This window comes from Pleurodeles waltl, chromosome 7 (genome assembly GCF_031143425.1).
Source record: "Pleurodeles waltl isolate 20211129_DDA chromosome 7, aPleWal1.hap1.20221129, whole genome shotgun sequence".
Taxonomy (NCBI): Eukaryota; Metazoa; Chordata; class Amphibia; order Caudata; family Salamandridae; genus Pleurodeles; species Pleurodeles waltl.
Window position 1 is genome coordinate 1,028,586,167 of NC_090446.1, and position 21,414 is coordinate 1,028,607,580.

A 21,414-nucleotide genomic window follows, 5' to 3' on the forward strand; every position below is an offset into this window, starting at 1 on the left:
TGGTTGGGGGTGTCCCTGGGGCTAGGGAAGGGCACCTGTGGGCCCATCCCATGGTCTTTAATCATGGAAATAGGCCCACAGGTCCCCTAACGCCTACCGGCGTTAAATATTGGCTCTAAGGAAGCTTAGCGCCATTATTTAAGCCCCTCTTCCCCCGTGCTTGATTTTAGCATGGGGAATAAATATGGCGCTAAGGCTATATTGTCATTTTTGCACAGGAACGCCTACCTTGCATCTCATTAATGCAAGGTAGTTTCCTGCAAGCAAAAATGACTTTAACTCCATAACTTTGGCGCTAGATGTGTCTAGCTCCAAAGTATAAATATGGAGTTAGGTTTGTGCCGAATTTGCATTAAAAAATGATGCAAATTCAGTGCAAACAGGGTACAAATCTGGGCCTAAATACATTCTCAGTTTTAGAAGGCTTGACAAGGCAGCAGGGCGTTGTGTGTCCATGTGGTGACAACTGTAACATGAAATAAAAGTGTCCAACTCTGTGGTGTGAAAAGGTTGTAAAGATAGTATTTTGTGTTCTCTCTCTCCCGGAAGAACTCCCTTCTCCGTAGCTGCCTGGATATGTCCGTGTACAGCTTTGGGATACAGCCCATCACCTGCCACGCTTGGAACAAAGATCGCTCGCGTGAGTACAATGTGAGACAACAGAAGTGATTGTGCCTCTACAAACTTCCCACCCAGAGGAGAGATGCCCCATGTAGAAACTGGGAAATATTCAATCAATCCATTATTTTTCAAATGTTCACAGGGATGGGACGAGTCAGTCGCACATAAAGCTAACTTGAGGTGTGACTGACGTCGCGTTAGTCCTACCTACTCTTTACAGTTACTTCAATATTGCTACAAATAGAGGGGCTATGGTTTTAGGGTTCCTTTGTTCTTTCCCCTACAATGACTACTAAACGCCAACATTTTTAATATTGTTGATATTTGTTAGATTTAATAGTTTTCTTTATCAAAGTTTTCCTTTCAGAAGTAAGTTTGCATTCAGTAGTACTTACAGAGTGTAATAAACTGAAATCCATTTTTATAAAATGTACTTCGAATCAAAATATCGATGGACAAATGTAGGCTCACATTCTAATACATATTTCAATATGCAAAAAACGACATTACCTTTTTTGTATTTTATTTCCGTTTACCATTGACACAGACCGCGTCGGTTCCGAATCTGTTATAGTTTATTACTATGATCTATATTCCATCCTAGATTTAAATTAATTATTTTATAGTGCTGGGGTTTCCAGCAAATAAGGCACATAAACAACTTACTCTTTTAAGTAAAGGTTGCGTTCACCGAGGTAAGATGATGCCAACATCAACTTTATGAAAGCTTTCTATCATCAATCAAATCAGTGAAGTAAACAGGGATTGAACTCTATAATACTTCCTCCCTCGCTTTCCTCATATTGTACCATGAGCTCTTCACATCGCATTACCCCTTCTACAGCCTCTATTGTCCATGTTTTGAAAATATTACCTCGCAAACTATCCCTAAATCAGTATAAATGTTTTAACTTAGGAACTCTTTAAAACTCTGGTTCCAAATGGTTCCACCACTCAGAAATAACCCTCCCTGCTAGGGTTAATTTCTGCAGGGGCATAGCTTAGTCAGTGAGATTCTGGGGGTGTGAATCGTAAATTTACTGACTAGAAAACAATATTCCGAAGGGTGGAGGGATAGCCAAGGTTTAGAATACACTGTTCCCATGATAAACAAGTTCCAAACTGAATTACAGTAGGTTGGCCCCTGTCTAAGTTACTGATAAAAAGTTAATAACTACTTAAAACTTTTTGTCAAACAAAAATCTATCAAAAGCACAGGAGACGTGACTCGGTTTCCAGACGCACTATCAAGCCAAGACTGCAATTATTTGGGGGAGGGGGCAGGGTTGGGGGGTGGGTGTCACACCCCAAACACTCCTTCTGAAGCTATGCACTTGATTTCTGCCATAATCCCCCTCCTCTGCTCCCAACTGACAAACCTCTTCTGGCCCTCATAATTTTGTGAAACTTCCATCACAGCCATCAGATGTACTTATAAACTATACCAAGGTGATAGACCGCTCAGACTTTCCTCGGAAGACACCTTTCCTGCACCCCCCAATACCTGCTCAAATAACACACTGGTCCAAACCACTGTTGCTCCTGGCACCATCGAACCAAAACTCAGCAATCCCTCTGCATTATTTTTATCAAAGCCAAACCATGAAATGCACTAGATAATTCTCTACCAAGTGAATCAACAACTCAGGCCAATGTCTCTTCTCACCCAATTCACACACCAAGGGCGCCAGAAGAAGCACTCTCCCTACTGGTCCACTCCTGCAGCTAAAACCCAAAACCTTTGCAGGATAAACACCACTCTCCAAAGTTGAGAGGTATGAGGACAACTTTAAAATAATGCTAATTTTGCAACACCAATCCTACTTTTCGAGTGAATAGTAGAGCAACTGTCATGATACATCTATAGATCAGGGACTAGTACAATAAATTCTATGTCAGGACCGGAGGCTCCCACTATGCTTCTCTTTCTATGCTTTATTTGTTCAGCAGCCAATTAGAAAGAAGATTTTTAATACTACATATTCCATCAAACCAGTAATATCACGTGACCAACCAGAGAGCCATGCCCTATAAAACCAGAGGCTAACAACACACTTCCTCTTTCTTTGCTGCTCTGTAGCCAGTTAAGTTCTCCTTCCATTGTTTATTACTGTTGCTCACATTGATTCACATTGATTCTGTTTCTTGATAACGTGTGGTCGCGATGGTATCTCGATTATAGCTTTTATTATTAGCGATTGTTCTGTACTTTCCCTCATTCCAGAGCAGTGTGCCACCCGACTTGTGGAGCAAGAGTGTGGGAGTAGGGACTACGCGGCTTTCGGCCGCACAGACCTCTTTCTATTTTTAGCCTCGTAAGCACGTCACAGCTTGCCTCCACGACCCAACGAGTCGCGTGTGCTTTGTTGTGTCCCCTGAGGCTCTTGTGCTCCCGATAACACCCTGGTGTAACAGAGTTCAATGAGGGTTGTAAAATTCTCAAAGTCTTTGCCCAGAGCTAATTTTCAGGTCCTCCCTCCACTTTTGAACTCTTGTAATCTGACCTGACTTGGGGTATTATCCTATGTGGACTGTTCTGACTCCCTCTTGACTCCCCCTTGGGGCTCTCTCACTCTGGTTTAAAGTTCTTTTTAGGAACTTCTAAGTCTAAATTTAAATTGCTGCATTGAATGCATATCACTATTGAAAGTGTCATAATGTCTGACGAATACCAGGGAGATGAGGAGAGTTATTAATATGATGATGGGCAATCTAGCTCATTTGAACAAAATCGGGTACAGGCAGGAGTGTGCCAGACCGTTAATGAGGATTTAGTCAATGCCATTACTCCTTTAAAAAAAAAAAATCACCTTTATGGGTTTGCTCAGCAACAAAGTTGGATACCTTCCCCAGCAGGCATGATAGATGTGGGCAAAGACAAACCTATAGCCAAACAAAATAAGGAACCTCATTATGAGGCATTCCAGAAGCTAGCAGCTTCTCCGGCTACAGTATTCCTTCGGGCTCCCGAAGTGATGCAATCGCAGAGGACTCTGACTCTGTGGCCTCTCAGAGATCTTCTCTTGAGGACGGTCAGGTTCCGCACAAGCGCAAAGCGAAAACCACCATACCACCCGAGCAAACAACCAAAAGTCTTAACTTTTGAACCAGGGGACGTCATCCACCCCAGGTCAACTGCATGGATGCCCCCTCAAGAAGTGGTGGACTACGTCAAAACCCACATCAGGCAAGATTTTGATAAGGAAGTGCAAGCTCATCTGCACTCTGAATGCCCCAGACCCGAACTGGCTGACAACGTGGCAGAAACCCCTGAAGTGGACCCCACCATGGTGACATGCCTCAGGAAGTATACTAAAGACCCGAAAAAAGGGCTGGGTAGGGCATGGAAAGCTTGCCAAGATAAATTGCTGAACATGTCAGGCCCTTTGATGAAGATCCTCGAATTAGCCCACTAAGCTAAAAAGTCTAAGGTCCCAGTGGATGCTAAGGTCCTAGTGGGATGGGCCCAATTAATGATTTACCAAGTAGGCAATACAAACTCTGCAATTTCTAATGAGAGACATCACTCTATCCTTATTAAGTTAGACCCTAAATTGGCGGACCTTGCTTCCTCTGAGGCAGGATCAGCGGCGCATGGTTTGCTGTTTGGGGCCCCATTCCTAAAAGAACTATCTAAATTTGTTTCTACTTACTCCAACTTGGACAACGCCCAAGGTTCAATTAAAAAGGCTCTACAATGACTTTTTGGAATAGCCGGGCACTTCCGGGGGCGAGCTTTCGGCCGCGGATACCAAGGCTCGCCAGGAGACAGCTTCCAAAGAGACAGCTTCCATAGCTGTAGAGGTGGCTATCAAAAACAAGGATCCGCCTTCTACTCCTCAAGACGTTCATTCAGAGGGTGCTTCCTGAAAGGTAGATATAGAGGTTCTGCAATCTACGTTCAGGACTCTTTTTAATTTTTTTAAATTTATTTATTTATTTATACAAATTTACTATACAACAACAATAACAGCCCCGTGAGCTGTAGAGTGAAGAAAGGAAATACAGTAGTGTGCCCATAATATTGCAAGGGGCTGCCAAAGGCAGGATACAGTAACCAAGGATCTCAATATATCTAGCTCACCAGAGACCGGCAGCCTCCCAGCCATCCAGGAGCACAGCCCCAAGTAGCACACCACTAGGATGAACCGCGCACAGCATTCACAAGGGCACAAACATAACCAACATCAACCAACCAAAAGTGTAGAGGCGGTAGAGCAGGCACAAGCAGCAGGGCACACCATCAGGTGAAACATACATTACTCGCAGGGGATAACATCCAATCCAATCAATATCAGAATGTGACGTGACATAGAGAACACAAGCCCACACCATTCAATCATGAGAAGTCAAAAAAGCGCAGAGAGGTGCCCAAATATCTCTAGGGCGCGAGCCAACAGGGGCCTGCTCCCAAAAGATTGACAACTGTTCCTGACAGAACGCAGCATCACGCAGCCAGTCAGCCCTACGCGGCGCCCTGCCCCGCCCCCAAAACATCGCTACCCTTATCTTAGCCAATAAAAGCAGCATGCCCACCAGACGCTTCCATTCTGAAGGCACCCCATCCAGCAGCCCAAGCAGCGCCAACACAGGAGAGAAAGGCAGAACCAAGCCAGTCATACCAGCAATGTCATGCATCACTTCTACCCAAAAGACACGCACCTCGGCACAGTTCCACGCTAAATGCAGAAAATCAGCATCCGGCGCATGACAGCGTTCACAGCGCCCATCATCCCACAGATCCATAGCACACAAGCCATGAGGAGTGTAATATAACCGGTGCAAGAATTTAAAGTGGATAAGTCGCAACCTGTAGTTGGGCGACAGCATGCGCATATGCGCACAGCAACTTTTCCACATTTCCTCAGTAATCACCTCCCCCACATCCAGCTCCCACTTAGCCTTAGCAGCCACGACCACTGCCCTACACTGCTCCTGCATACACCCATACAATCGAGTAATAAGCCTTCGCGGGGACTGCGCCCGCCACATCAATTCGAGCGCCCGGCAAGTCTCAGGCATGGCCGGGAGACCAGGATACCACGCACGGAGCTTCGCGTAAACATGCAGTAAGCATAACCTGTGCAGTGCATTGTCAGTAACAGCACGCAGCGCCTCCTCCGGTGAGAGCAGACACTCATTCACAAACCAGTCCCCCAATAATGACAACTCAAAGGCCTCCAGAAACTCTTGCAGGCGAGCATCGCGAGACATCCTCTCATCTGCCACGTCCAGCACCGGCATCGCAGGGGCAAAGGGCAAACCCGTCCCAGACCGGTGCACCAAAGCAGCCCAAGCCCCGGAAGTACACGCCACAGAATCCATTCCCCTTGCACGAATCCGAGACAGACAACCGAGGACTCTCGGCAGATGATCTGGCCACACCACATCGCTCTCAGGCTCAAGGTGAGGCAAATACCTTATAGGATGAATCCAAAAGTATGCAAAGTGGGCCTGCACACAGTAATAATATAGCTCCAGATCTGGGGCAGCAAGGCCCCCCATTTCGAACGGCAGCGTCAGCTTTCCCCAAGCAATCCTAGGCTGCCCGCCTGCCCACACCAGTCACACCAAAGCAGATCTGAGCCTCCTAAGGAAACTCACAGTGAGCACCAGCGGCAGATTAACAACAAGATACCGAAACTTTGGCAAAACAACCATCTTAGCAATGCAGATGCACCCAATAAGCGAAAGCGGTAACGTGCGCCACACCTCAAGTCTATCTTCCAGCCAAGTTACTAGCCTGCCATAATTAGCAAACCACAAAGTCTCAACATCGCAGCTTAGCCATACTCCCAGATAACGGACCGGGCCCTCCGCCCATTCAACAGGATACTGCGATAAGCAATGCGCAGTACCGCTAGTAAGGGGGAGCGCCACCGACTTCGACCAATTCATCGTGATAACCGAGAAGCCGCCAAATCGGACGACCTCAGTCAACAGGACATCTAGATTCGTACCCGGCTCCCGCACGTACAACGCAATATCATCCGCATATAACGAGATTAAAATCGGACGCTGCCGAAACTGCAGACCCCTATGATTATGATGCTGCCGCAAATAGGCCGCCAACGGTTCCATGGCGATAGCAAAAAGCAGCGGGGACAAAGGGCATCCCTGACGAGTCCCCCGGGCCACAGGGAAGGGGTCCGAAATGCAACCATTCAGCTTCAAACGAGCAACCGGGTCCGTATACAGCAGGCGAATCTATTTAATAAAATCGGGCACTCATGCCCACCCTGCCCAAGAGCGCAAACAAATATGGCCAGGCCAAGGAATCGAATGCCTTAGTCGCATCCAAAAACACAGCAGCAGCCTCATCGTCCGCCGAAAGGCCACCCAGCACTACGAAAAAGGTACGCAAATTATGCATCGTCGACCGCTCCGGCACGAACCCCGACTGATCCAGAAGCACCAATCGTGACATCAGGGGCTGCAAGCGCAACGCCAACAGCTTGGCCAGAATTTTATTGTCCACGTTGATCATAGACAGTGGACGATACGAATCACAACTATACAGGTCCTTACCCGGTTTGAGGATCGTAACAATCAGCGCCTCCCTCAAGGATGCAGGAAGAGACCCAGTCTCCAGAGCCTCAGCGTAGACCTCCAGCAGATACGGAGCCAGGATGTCAGCGTACCCCTTATAGAATGCAGGGGTTAATCCATCCAGCCCTGGGCCCTTATCACCAGGCAGCCCACTAATGACTGCCTTGATCTCGTCCAACGAGAAGGGTTCGTCAAAGTAAGTCCTATGAGCCTCATCAAACCAAAGCAGACTAATCTCTGAAAAATAAGCCTGCGCCGCATCAAGATGTTGCCCAGCAGAGGCAGAATATAGATCCGCAAAATATTTCGAAAAAACCTGCAGTACACCTTCCGTGCCTAGCACCCGGTCGCCCCTCTGCCCATCTATTCCAGTAATGTAACCACTCGGCCAAGGCTTATGCAGCATATTCGCCAATGTCCGACCCACCCTGTCCCCCTCACCATAACGCCGGGCCCTGGTATATTTGCCCAAAAAGCAAACTTCTCGGTGAGCGGCCTCCTCATATCAGGAGATCGCCTCGCGCAGAGCCGCCACCATCAATGTCGCCTCCAGCTCCGATATCTGCACCTCCAGCTTGGCCAGCTCCCACCGCAACGCACAAAGCACCCCATGCTGCTTGGAAAGACACTCTCCTCGAATGACCACTTTAAAGGCCTCCCAAAGCGTACCCGCCGAAGCAACCGACCTGCGCTTCTCGGCAAAGAAAGTCAAAATGGACTCACAAATCTCTTCCCGAAACACCTCATCCCGAAATGCCCCCGCTGCAGATGCCAGGCAAATGCAGTACTCGGGGCTCCAGGTATAGAAAGCCGCAGCCTGACCGGGGAGTGATCCGAGAGGGTCCGAGCCAAATGATCCACCGATTGCGTCCACATCTCCACATCCCGAGTGCCCAGCCATCGATCTAAGCGAGACCAGCTGTTATGAACATAATTGACGCACGTGCCCTCTCTCTTATCCCCATGCTTCACCCTCCATAGATCAAACAGGGCTCCATCGCACATGACAGTCTTTAACACCGCAGCAGCAGCAGAGCATCGAGGCCTGGTCGCACTTTTCCGATCCCGCTCAGGATCCAAAACAACATTGAAGTCGCCACCCCAAATCACAGTCCCACTTCCCAGTGAGTCTATCAGGCGCCATACCTCACAAAAGAACCCAGGGTCATCAACATTCGGGCCATACACCGACACCAGCCGACAGGCCCGATCCAGCAGGGTGCCATTCAACAACAGATAACGCCCCTCAGGATCTACTATCACCCGATGAGTACGCCACTGCAACCCCTTACGTATCAGAATCGCCACTCCTCGGGCGTAGCACGAGAACCTGGCACCATGGCTCTCACCAATCCACCCAGCCCGCAGCCGGTGCATCATGGTCCCATCCAAATGTGTCTCCTGTAGCATATATATCGATATGATGACGCTGAAGGTAAGCAGACATGAGCCGCACTTTACGCTGATCATTCAAACCATGCACATTCCATGTAAGACAGTCAATCAGTGTAACTGAGGTTCGCACGCTCTGGGTCAGGATCTCCAGCCCCCTCAGTCGCAGAGCGTCGCGGTAGCGTTTTGACAAACTTGGCCGCCATCTTCGGGTCCGTGAAGAAATGCAGAGTGCCACCATGCTGTATCTGAAGCTTCGCCGGATAGATAAGTGAAAAACGAGCCGCAGTCAGGCTCAAAGAGCGCTTAACTGGCAAAAAAGCCTTACGTGCCGCCTGCACAGACAGAGTATACTCAGGGAAAAAAAATAACTCTGTGTTCCCATAGAGCACTGGGCGCCGCTCCCGGGCCAGTCGCAGCACACAAACACGGTCACGATAGTTTAAGAGGCGGAAGATTACAGGACGCGGCAGAGTCCCGGGGGGGCCGAGGACCCAATGATCGATGAGCCCTTCCCACCACCAGCATGCGAGAAAGCCCGCCCGGAAAAAGGTCAGCGAGCAGCTTCTCCATGAAGTACTCCATTCTGCCCATGTCCGTGGATTCTGGAAGACCAAGCATCCTAACGTTATTGCACCGGGACCGCGCCTCCAAATCTTCGTTTTTATTCCCAATAACCTCCAGCACCCGCTCCATCTGTTGCAAGCGTTCTCTCTCACTTTGACCCTGGTCCTCCAGCTCTGAGGTACGCGACTCAAGTTGCTCGAAGCAGGTATTATGCTCATCTACCCGGGCACGGATGCAATCCATCTGCTCTGTCAAATGGTCCAGCTTGGCATCAATGCCCGCTAAACTACTCTTGAGGTCCAAAAACATGGACCGAACAGAAGCATCCGAGGACCCTTCCTCCATCTGTAACTCTCCAGTCGAGGGCCCAGAGGCACCCCCCTTTCGCCTACCGCCATCAAAAGAAAGCTTTGCCTTTCGCTGCTCCGCCTTGCCCATAGCACTCACCACCGGGGAGCCAACCGCCGACGAACCTCCTAACTCCAGAGAATGGCAATCCAAACAGAGAACGCAGAGCCCAGCCAGGGCCCCCAACAGAACTCCCAGCAGCCACCAAGCGGGGCAGCGCCCAGACAAGACCAGGTAAGTATCAGAGGTCGTCCAGTCAATCAATAAGCTTCACGAAGGTGACAAGGATTGGCCAGGAATGCGTCACACCACCAGTCCCACCAGCGTGTCTTCAGCTACCTCCGGCAGCTCAACCATCAAAAGTCGTACTGCAGCCCAGGGGCCAAAGTCCTCAAAAAGCCCAAAAAGGCCAAAGCGGCACAAGATGATGCAGGCCTCGCCCCCCCGGCTCGAACCAGCCGGCAATTACGACCCCCGGGCCCTCCAGCAAGGCCCAGCATCAGAAGGTCCAATGCGGGCCAGCCTATCCCCGGGACCCTGCCTCCGGCCCCACTGGGCGGCGCCACAACATGTATTTACAGGGGCCCCCGCACCCTGATATGAGCGCTGATCCAGGGGGCCCCGCCAGCCTCCACTGAGACAGCACAACGTGGCCGCCACCTGCGCCGCTCCAAACGCAGGACAGGCTCAGCCACCCAGGCCGCGCAGCCTCCAGCACCAGGCCACGCACCCCAGGCCAGGGCTGTCCCGATCTCCCTTGGGGGGGGATGCGGCCCAAAACAACCGCCGAAGGTCCCCCCCAGGAGGCACTCACCGCTCGCCCCGCTCCTGCGGGGCAGCAAGGCCCTTCTTCAGCCGCCCGCGCCACTCTCCCGCGGTCGCACCGACAGCCGAAACCCGGCGGCAGACAGCAGCACCCTGATACTCTGGAGGGCTCCTGGTCCAGGGGGCCCTCCCAACACCACCACATCAGGAGAAATGAGCGTTAAAAGCCCTAAGTCCGGCAAAGCCTCACATAGTGACGGACATTATGCAGGCTGGCTAGCTCCATCCCCTCCGTCCAGGACTCTAATCCCTCAGGTGAGAATTATTCCTTGGGCAGATGTTTCTTTAAGAGGACGTACCCAGTTCTTTTTTCTCAGTTGGCAAAAGATCTCCCACAATCCATGGGTTCTGGAAACTGTCCAGGGTTTCAGACTAGAGTTTTGTGAAACTCCCCTACACTCGGCTCCTCCTCACATGCTGGATTTTTCCCAACTAGGTCGAAGTTTTCATTCATTCCAAAATCTAATCTCTTCTCTTATAAAATGCAATAGAAGAGTTCCTAAACTCCATTTTTCTGGTCAACAAGAAGGGAGGTGGTTCCCGATTAGTTCTCATCCTGAGAGAATTCAACCAATGGATGCTTTACCATCATTTCAAGATGAAAGGGATCCATTTGTTAAGGGACATTCTTCAAGTGGGGGATTGGATGGTGCATTTGGACTTGAAGGACTCCTCTTGTTCCATCCCAATATACCCACCCCACAGACATGTCCTTCAATTTCAATGGATGAGCAAGTTTTACAAATTAAAAGTCATCAGCCCAATGGTGCTTCACAAAGATAATGAGGCCATTAGTGGAATCTCTAAGATCCCAGGGCGTTTGTCTCATTGTACACTTCAACGACATAATCATTATGTCCAAATTCTAATGAAATCCCAGTCAGCCCAGCTTGTTATCCCTTCTTCAAAGGTGAAGAACATCAAGAGAGAGTTGAGGTTAGCTTTGTCCAGGAGGAATATATCCTGAGATCTCTATCCCGAATAGTGGGACTTCTGGGCTCCTCCATTTAAGCAATTTTCCCAGGTTCCCTGCACTACAGAGCCCTTCAATGCTTGAAGATCATGCATCTGAACAGGGCCTGCCTTATTCTCAACAGATCCCTCTTTTGGAGGATGCGAAAAGAAAGCTCTCCTGGTGGCTGTCTCACATGGAAGCGTGGAATGGAAGGGCCATTTTTCCTTCTACGTCAGAAATGATTATAGAAGGAGATGCCAGCCTTTGGGATTGGGGAGCCCGTTACGGTCAGATGTCCACGGAGGTGGGGTCCTTGGTCCCGGAGAGAGTTGTCTCTACGTATCAATTGCCTGAAACTCTTAGCAGGTTCTTTCGCAATTCGGAGTTTTGCAGCAGGCACAGCAAAATGCTGCATCCTTCTCAGCATGGACAGCATATTAGCGGTTCGCCATGTGAACAAGCTCAGATGGACCCGTTCTTATTGACGGAAATTGCCAAAGATTTGTGGCACTTTTGCCTCCAGAATCACATTTCGGTAACAGCGGAATACCTTCTGGTGCAATGGAACATGGTAGCGGACGGGCATTCTGAATTGGAGACTTCACGCTCGGATCTTCAGATCTCTTATGTGCAAATGGGGTCCTTGGAATATCGACCTGTTTGTATTTTGCTTGAACAGGCAACTTCCAACTTACTTCAGTTGGTGCCTGGATCCGGGAGCGAGGATGACGGATGCTTTCCTTCAAGATTGGAATCCGTTCCACTTCTATGCCTTTCCCCCTTTTGTGATGATTCCCAGAGTTCTAGTGCAGTTGCAAAGACAGGAAGCAGAGTTGGTGCTGATATCTCCTTTTTGGAGGGCTCAACCATGGTTGCTGACTATTCTGGAAATAGCTTGTGCCCCCCCCATCCTCTTGCCTGGCCCTGGAATCTCCTCCTGGATCCAGTGGGATTTCCGCAACCATTGATTCAAACAGGTCAACTGTCACTTTCAGGCAAAGTTTAATCCCTAGCAGCGTCGGGGATGGCATATAGTTCCATCAACAATTTCCGTTCGATATCTGCTGGGCATGTGTTTATCGAGAGGAAACCTGTGGGCCAATTACCCATTGTATGTAAACTGGTACGTGGTATTAGGATGCTGAATCTCCCTTTTCCCAGTCACTCAGAACTTTGGGTCATTAATGTGGTCCTCGGGTTTTTAGAGGCCTGGCCAAGTAACAAATATTTGTCCAGGAAACAGTTATCGACTAAATTGACTATGTTACTCTGTCTTATTTTATGGAAAAGGGTATCTGACGTTAAAAGCCTTAGATTTAGCAGGGAGATGTTTCTCTTCAGATGGAGTATCTTTTGTAATGTCTCAAAGAATTAAGTGTAATACCAGGTTGGTAACTTATCCTGCTTTTCTGGTTAACTCTAAACTTTGTGAGGTTCAATGTGTGAAGGATTTTGAGGTTAGTACAGCCGAATATTGATCAGACATGTTAGGTCAACTTTTGATAGCCCTACAGAAGCCATTTCATCCAGTCTCCTTAGCTACTTTAGCAAGATGGATGCAATGGCTTCTGTCGGAAGCTGAAATAGATGTGTCAACATTTTGAGCTCCTTCAGCAAGCGGAGCTATGGGGTCCAAATATTTTTCTTTGGGATCTCGTTTAGAGGTTACCTTAAGTGCCAAAGATTGGTCTTCAGACTCTACTTTTATTATAAACCTATTATGGATATATATTCTGCAGTAATGGCATGAATTTAAACCAGCATAATCGGAGCCTCCGGTCGTGACATAGAATATAACATTTTCTAGCTTTCGCGACTAGAATTTTTAATTCTATTAAGAATATGGAGGCGAGGATTATCCCACCCAGTGATGTCATTCATTGGTATTAATGCTTCCATTCATGTGTTATTTGCAAAAACTGTTGTGCTACTGTACTTTCTCTCCCTTGACAAAATTTCGGATTATAGTTATAATTGTCTTCCTTGGTTCTGGAGACAATGTTAATGGCTTGTCCTTTTCCAACTCTTTGTTCATAGGTCAAGAGGACAAATGATCGTCTTCCTTCAGGTTCCTTTAGGATCAATATTATGGGACTCTTCAGCTACGTCCAGATTGACTTTTGGTTGGACTCTGACTCCTGGAGTGTGTTGTTCTCCTTGAGAATAAGGTTTTGTGTTCTCATTGGACTGTCCGGATTCAGTGGATTAACTGTGTCTGTTATGCAAAGAAAGTGTGTTGTTATCCTCTGGTTTTATAGGGCATGGCTCTATGGTTGGTCACGTGATATTACTGGTTTGATGGGATATGTAGTACTAAAAATCTTCTTTCTAATAGGCTGCTGAAAAAATAAAGCATAGAAAAGAAGCATAATCCTCACCTCCGTGTCCTTAATAGAATTGAAAATTCTAGTCGCGGAAGCTAGAAAATGTTATACACTCTTGCAGGCTCTACCCAGTAGCAACGTGAGCAGCAGCCATGGAGCGGAAATTGTTAGGCAAGATGTTTCCTGCTCTTTGCAGTTGCGCAGGATAAAAACAGCAGGGAGAGGTAACATTTATTTCCATTTAGCTGGATTCTACAGAGGGAAAGCTACAGGCTGTTTTTTTTTAAAACCCGTTAAGGCTTTTTAATTTAACTTTAGGGTTCATGTGGATCACTGCCTACTCTTGGCCCAGCATGGAAGTCTGTTCAGGCACAAAGCTGCATGCTAGCTAGCCTGGTCATTGCCAGACTAGTGCAATAACAGACTATGGGGGTCATTCTGACCCTGGCGGTCTTGGACCACCAGGGCAAGAATGACGGAAGCACCGCCAACAGGCTGGCGGTGCTTCATTCCCCATTCTGACCGCGGCGGTAAAGCCGCGGTCGCACCGCCGGGGCCGGCGGTTTCCCGCCGATTTTCCCCCGGCGGTGATAATCCGCCAGGGCAGTGCTGCAAGCAGCGCTGCCCTGGGGTTTATGACCCCCTTACCGCCAGCCTGTTTCTGGCGGTTTACACCACCAGGAAGAGGCTGGCGGTAAGGATGTCCTGGGGCCCCTGGGGGCCCCTGCACTGCCCATGCCACTGGCATGGGCAGTGCAGGGGCCCCCTAACAGGGCCCCGGCCTGCTTTTCACTGTCTGCATGGCAGACAGTGAAAAGCGCGACGGGTGCAACTGCACCCGTCGCACGGCCGCAACACCGCCGGCTCCATTAGGAGCCGGCTCCTGTGTTGCGGCCTCATTCCCGCTGGGCCGGTGGGCGAAAACATGGTTAGCGCCCGCCAGCCCAGCGGGAATGTTGGAATGGGGGCTGCGTTATTGCGGCCGCATGGCGGGCGCATGGTGGTTCCCGCCTGGCGGGCGGCGGTAGCCGCCCGCCAAAGTTGGAATCACCCCCTATAGCTGTTTGCTTCCGTTCTCATACAATATGCTAAATTTTTATTCATTTTATTTCAGCTTTTTTGTCTGCCAAATAATGGTAATGGTTACGATTAAGAATTGAGCATTGTTATAAATAATTAGAATGTCAATTTTGTGTTTAGGAATAACTTGTGGATGTCAGAAGGTCTTGAGGGACCTGAAGGATAAATACTGGTGAAGGCCCTCTAATAACTTGGCACAGTAAACTTGACATGGATTCTTTTTTTTAATAAACCTTTTTGCACTTTTGTAGGTATAAAGAGAAGCAAACGTACATTTCATACACAGGTATTGACATCCACCTTCCCCTCCGCCCATCCAACACATACACTCACATTTACGATTGCACCTTATGATCAATCTGCAACATTTACATTTCATCTCATCCGGATATTGCATTACAAATGGTCAGGGAGATCTGTTGTTCGGAGGGTCTATAAACCTAAGCAGCTTTTCAGTCCATTCAGCAATCTGCTGTCACCCACTCAAGCAAATCGTTCTTCCAGACATCATGTCTTAAGGCCCTAGTAGACATTAAATGAATTGCTTTTCTATGCTTAGGTAACACTGTGCCCTGTGCTGCTATTCTTTCCTTCATGTGCAATGTCCGCGTTGTTGGAAAAATACAAAGAAAGCACTGGTATATTGGTTGTACTGGCAAACCGTTAGTAATTATTTACATACTCTTGACTACTACATCTCTGCCAAGGATCCTTAGGCCTTTTACCGAAATAACATTTCCTCTATCTTTTACCCTCCCTACACACATTCACTCTACTGTGCCTCTCCCGCACATCTCCCGTTCACCTCACTCTTAATAGTTGGCAAGTGGCCCAAAGTCCGTTGTGACCACTTCAGCCTGCCCAACCCACTATGTGAACCTCTGTCTGCTTTTTGCTATTTATCTTACCTGCCAATTCACCCTCTCCAAAGCACCTATGCTACATTACACTTGGGATGCCTGAGTCCTACCCAGGTCCAAATATAACAATGCATAAACTCCCTATACTACTTTGCTTCATAGCCACCAACTGGTCCTACATATGATAGCCAACTTCAGCCACATCCTAGTCTTGTAGTCAGCAACCTTTTAGAGTCTCATGTTGTATAGCTATTTTAACCATATTTTAGACACATTATTCTAGCAAACTAGACCTGCCGTTGTGCACTTTAGCCCAGTTACATTTTATTTGGCATTGCTTTATTTTTCCAGCAATAGCCATGTTTGTGGTGGTGTTTTATTGTTCTCTTTCTAATTGTTCTTTCGCCTAGGAAAGCATTAGGTTCTCAGTAGGACATTCATTTCACTTTGTGGTTTCTTCAAGGCTGCAGTCAGATAGGGTTGCCGGCAAAAGTGGTACGCTGTGTCTCCAACATCCACAGAAACAGACATATTTCTACATGGGGGCCCTTTCATAGAATGTCAACTGTTTTATTATTAAAAAAAACTGTGTCCCATACAAGTTAGAGAGAGATTCCAGCCAGGTGACCACGACTGCATGCTGATTGCTGATTGCCTCACTACAGCTGCTTACTTACACTGCTGAACCCCTGGCCTACATAGGGACAGTGTCTCTCTAGACTACAGACTTCGTTACTCAGGTATGAGGGATGATGTCTTGCCAGGGGGGAAACCTGAAGGGCAGATTAAGGCTTATTATGCTGTGCTCTAACATAGTTTAGGTAGGAGAACTATATATCACTCCTAGTGACAGTATGGCGGGACTGTTCACTCTCCTTGTCAAAATTTAGCTTTTATTGTGTTTTATCATCCTAATCATTGCAATACATGCCATTTTATCTAAGATGCAGTTACTTCAATAAATTCCTATTGAATTATATTCTACCTCCGTCTGTCTTTGCCTGTGTGAGAATAAAGTAACTCAGAGAAAGATCTGATCGACCACGATTCCCCTGAGGAGTCTTTCTTGTCAAGTGCCTGCTTACCACAATTATCCCTGCTCTTGGGTAGAGATGAGGCGCTGCTAGTTAGCCGGAAATCCTGGCTTAGGCAGACAGATGTCACATGTTGTGGAATTGTACTTAGTACCCCACAATCTATGCGATCCTGCCGCCTGAATCCATTAGCCTCATTAGGATAATGAGAACCTACGCAACACTCAGATATTGCCTTTTAAAGGCATGATTAATCAGGGAATGCAATGGGTGTACCAATCCCTCTGGAAACACCACCAACTGAAAAGTTTGACCGCGCCCACAGTGGCAGTTTCTGATGTAGGGCATTGGGGCTCCTACCTCTTTTCTTCAAAAACAGTAGAAACTGGTTCAGTTTGAGACACAATGAGCTGCCTGATCTTCACTTTGAGTCAGGATCCAGGCAGTATTTGTTTGGCAGGATTCAGTACTCACAAGGACCCTGCTGTACCGGTACTGTCTTTAAAGCATTCAAAAGCTGAATCCACTTTCTCTCTGAAGAGGCAAAACCAATTAAAGGGCATACCCATTAGCAAAGCATGTACAACACCAAAGAACTCTGTGGACCTCAGCTAGACATGTCTACTAAGGGCAACCCTGGTACCGACTGCCCTGACAAGACAGTCTGTGGTATCCTAACGTACATGGATATCATACTCGGCTACGTCCTGCGGTGTATACTAAGATCCTCCTGAGTTGCCAGCATGATCTCACTGTTCTTCTCCCAAAGGGCATGCCTTTATTGCGCCAATAACTGCATTTACACATTACAGTACCAGACTGGCAGGAAAAGCATACTTTTGTCAAAGGTGTCAATCTCTTTGGATTCTCTGCATGAGCACTGGTTGGAAATGAGTTAGAATTCACCTCGTTAGTTGAGGCCTGTACAAAAAGGCTAGCTGGAGTGGGATCATTGGTGAGAAAATCTGGGTCACCAAGCACAGGTGTATGAACTCTGGTCACTTGCCTACTCAAGGGTGGGCGAGAACATTGTTTTCACCCAAGCAGCCATCAGAGTATCTGTGAGAGCATCAATAAATGGATGTAAGGTTTCAGATGTAGCTGTTCCAAGGTGCAGAACTTCTGTCAGAACATTTGTTTTAGTCTTAGTGGAAGACGGCTACAATTCTAGTTCCTCAGCTGCCCTCCAAACTGCCACTTCAAATGAGGCTCTTCCGTTGGTGGATCATGTGGTGTGTCAGGCTGTGTCTCAGGAGGGGCACCAAGTCCATTGGCGTTCTGTAAATCAAAGTATAATACTTTATATCTATAATGTATGGAAGGGGCAAGCCATCCCCTTTACCATCATCAACATCCTGGGATGCACCCTGCTCTGACACAGGATCAGAGTCAGAACCAAAAAGATATTGGAGCCTCTGTTGATAGCTGCGAAGTGGTAGAGGAACTGGGTTAGATTTAGGCTGCATGACAACAGGTTGATCCTTTTTAATTTCATGTCACAACTTTGGCAGGCTTGAACCGACATTAGTTGGGATCCAAAGTGAGCATTGGCACTGGATCATCCACCAGTGCTGGTGGCATCAGTGACCCAGTGACAGGTCTTAAAGGGAAAGCTAGTGCTGGTGGTAAAACAACCGGAGGTCATTAGGACTCCAGGAGCCCTGAAAGCAGGCCATAGGGAGCTGGAAGCACACTGAAGATTTGCAGGACTGCCCTGTTGAAGGTCTCAATCTGCTGTATGGTCGATGATGGACTGAAGAACTTGAAACGCATGATGAACAGCTGAAGAATCAGTTCTAATACTGTTGACCTCAGTGCTACTTACATCTTGATGCCCTCACACCATGTCTTTGGTGTCAGAGTGGTGGGATGAGGGTGAGTTCCACTTGCTTTTGTTGTGGTTGCATTTGGGCTTGGACTACGAATTACCAGAGGGCATTGAGCAGGAGGTGGGACGGTTGAGGGAAGAGCCTTGTGACTGGAGCAAGAGGAGATCCACATGAAGACTGTAATATATGATACCATGTATTTGTGATAAACAACTTCACCTCCTGGTCTCAAATCATTATCGGGTGCATTAGGGCACTTTTCCCTGACTGACATCTGCTTTCTGCAGTCATGGCATGGCTTGACTCTAGTTATTTTAGATACGGATATTGTTCTTAACACACTTTTGAAAAAATGTAGAAGTCGTCAAAAAGCGAACACATTCAGCAGCAAAGCTCCAGATCTGTGTGGTAAAGCGTGAAAATAAAGGAACTGACACCACTGCACAGGAATAGCAATTATATGCAGCTCCGTTTCATCATTTCTGTGGTGGTATGGAGATTTTGCAGAGCTGCACAATGCCACCAAGTGGCTCATGGAACTATTCCCACAAAAAATCTATGGATCTAATCTGGTGCCAGGGGAATATTGTAAAGTGAGAAATCTGTGAATAGAAGTATCCATCAGAAGTGTATTGAAGTTCATCTTCTAAGACGAATAACTGAATAAATAAAATGACTGACCTTGGATGTTAAACTGAGGAGAGAAGACCCTACAATCTCTGACCTGCACAAAATGCAGTTCTGGGCTCAAATCCCAACTTCCCCACTTGACAACATTTTTTGATCCACTGTTCATCACTTTATTTCACTGGGTATCTTTTTCTTTAATCATACAGTTTAAGGCCATACTGAAGTAAATGAACACTCTACAAAAACCTCACTTATACATTGTTAATATAATATAATCTTGTATTACATTCAAGAAAAATATTGTCCATCTGTTAGACCTGACCGCCTTAGTGTGGTCTTCCCCCAGCTTTTCGCCTGCCTCCCTCCATCTTTCTGATCTCCTTTTTTGCTGGTGTTAGGACTCTGCGCACTTTACCACTGCTGCCCAGTGCTAAAGTGCTTGTGCTCTCTCCCCTAAACATGGTAACATTGGCTCACACCCAAATGGCATATTTGATTTAACTATAAGTCCCTAGTAAAGTGTACTAGAGGTGCCCAGGGCCTGTAATTTAAATGTTACTAGTGGGCCTGCAGCACTGAGTGTGCCACTCGCATACGTAGCCCCTTAACCATGTCTCAGGCCTGACATTGTTAGGCCTGTGTGTGCAATTTCACTGTCACTTCGACTTGGCATTTAAAAATACTTGCTAAGCCTTACACTCCCCTTTTCGTCTATATAAGTCACCCCTAAGGTAGATACTCAGCTGCATCTGCATTCATCTGCATAAACAGGGGTTTCCCTGGGCAGGGGGGGCGGAGGGGCTCTCTTTTACACACAAAAGGCCAGTGTCCTGCCCTCGCACACAGGACTGAACACTCCCACATGGCTCCTGGCAGACAGGGCTGGGTTGAAAGGGGAACTTGTGCACTTTAAAACCACCCTGAAGTTTCCTCCACTTCAAAGGCACTTTTGGATATATATACTGGATCTGTGATCCCACCAAATCAGACACTCCTGGATCTACAACTGGACTCTGTCAGAAGGACTAGTGAGCTGCCCAAAGGACTCATCTGGACTGCTTTTCTAGAAGGACTGCTATCCTGTTGGTTGCCCTGCTGCCTGCTGCTTCCTGACTCTGCTAGAAGGACTCTGTCTTCTTCCACACGTGCTCTCCAAGCGTGCCTCTTATTCTGAAGTCTCAGGGCCAACAAAGACTTAATTAGCTAGTCCATCGACTTCAGCGACTCCCGAACCGGTGCCTCTATCTGACGCTACACTACTGCCTGCTCCATGGTCCTTGCTGAATGCAACAACTGTGGCCTTCATCGTAAGCCCGACGTTGACGTGACACCACTGAAGTCCTGCACTGTGATCGCAACACAGCGACATTGACACTACGTTTTGACCTGCTAGACTCATCGACCCCACACGCCTCACCATCTATACCATATCGCCTCCCCTACAACCGGATGGAACCAGCACGTCACCTCCTCTATGTAGCAGTAAGGAACTGATGCCTCACTTCCCTGGTTGCAGGAAGGAACTGATGTCACACCGGCCCCAGCGACACCTCATCTCCCCAGCTCCATGCTATATCTTTGTTTCCTTGTTTACCGGCACGCACTCCCTCGCGAGTGGTGTCAGGCTGTTGGGAACAACTTCATGAAGACATCTCAATAGCCCGAGTTGGAGCTATTGTGTTTCTAAGCGCTATACTAAGAGTTATTCTTGCAAAAATCAAATCTTTACTTGTGTACAGTGGATTCTTGACATTTTTGTCTTATTTGATTCAGATAAATAATGTCTATTTTTCTACACTGGTATGGAGTACTTTTTCGGTGTTTTCATTGTGTTACTGTTTGAGTTCTTGCGCTAATACTTTACACATTGCCTTCTAAGATAAACCTGCCTGCTCTGTGCCAAACTACACTCAGGTGAGCATAGAATAATTTAGGCTGTGTTGTGACTTGCCCTGACTAGCAATGTGGTCCCAACTTGGACAGAGTGTATACCTCTGGCAACTAGAGACTCAGGGGGTGATTCCGACCCTGGCGGCCGGGGTCCGCGGGAGCACCGCCAACAGGCTGGCGGTGCTCCTTTGGACATTCTGACCGCGGCGGTACAGCCGCGGCCAGAAACGGAAAGTCGGCGGTGTACCGCCGACTTTCCGCTGCCCAGGGGAATCCTCCATGGCGGCGCAGCTTGCTGCGCCGCCATGGGGATTCTGACCCCCTCACCGCCATCCTGTTCCTGGCGGTTTCGATTGCCAGGAACAGGATGGCGGTGAGGGGTGTCGTGGGGCCCCTGGGGGCCCCTGCAGTGCCCATGCCAAAGGCCATGGGCACTGCAGGGGCCCCCGTAAGAGGGCCCCACTTTGAATTTTAGCAGACACTGAAATTCGCGACGGGTGCTACTGCACC

At 48.0% G+C, this 21,414-nt stretch overlaps 1 protein-coding gene across 2 annotated transcripts in view; it reads left to right on the forward strand.

Moving 5' to 3' along the window:
- Window positions 1–21,414, forward strand: part of LOC138245867 (actin-related protein 2/3 complex subunit 1A-B-like) — a 151,451-nt gene that overhangs the window by 44,984 nt on the left and 85,053 nt on the right. For both annotated transcript variants that reach the window (XM_069199846.1, XM_069199847.1), the window contains exon 2: window positions 550–640. In XM_069199846.1, the coding sequence (XP_069055947.1) occupies window positions 577–640 (64 nt within the window). In that variant the 5' untranslated portion in view covers window positions 550–576. The remainder of the gene's footprint in view (window positions 1–549; window positions 641–21,414) is intronic.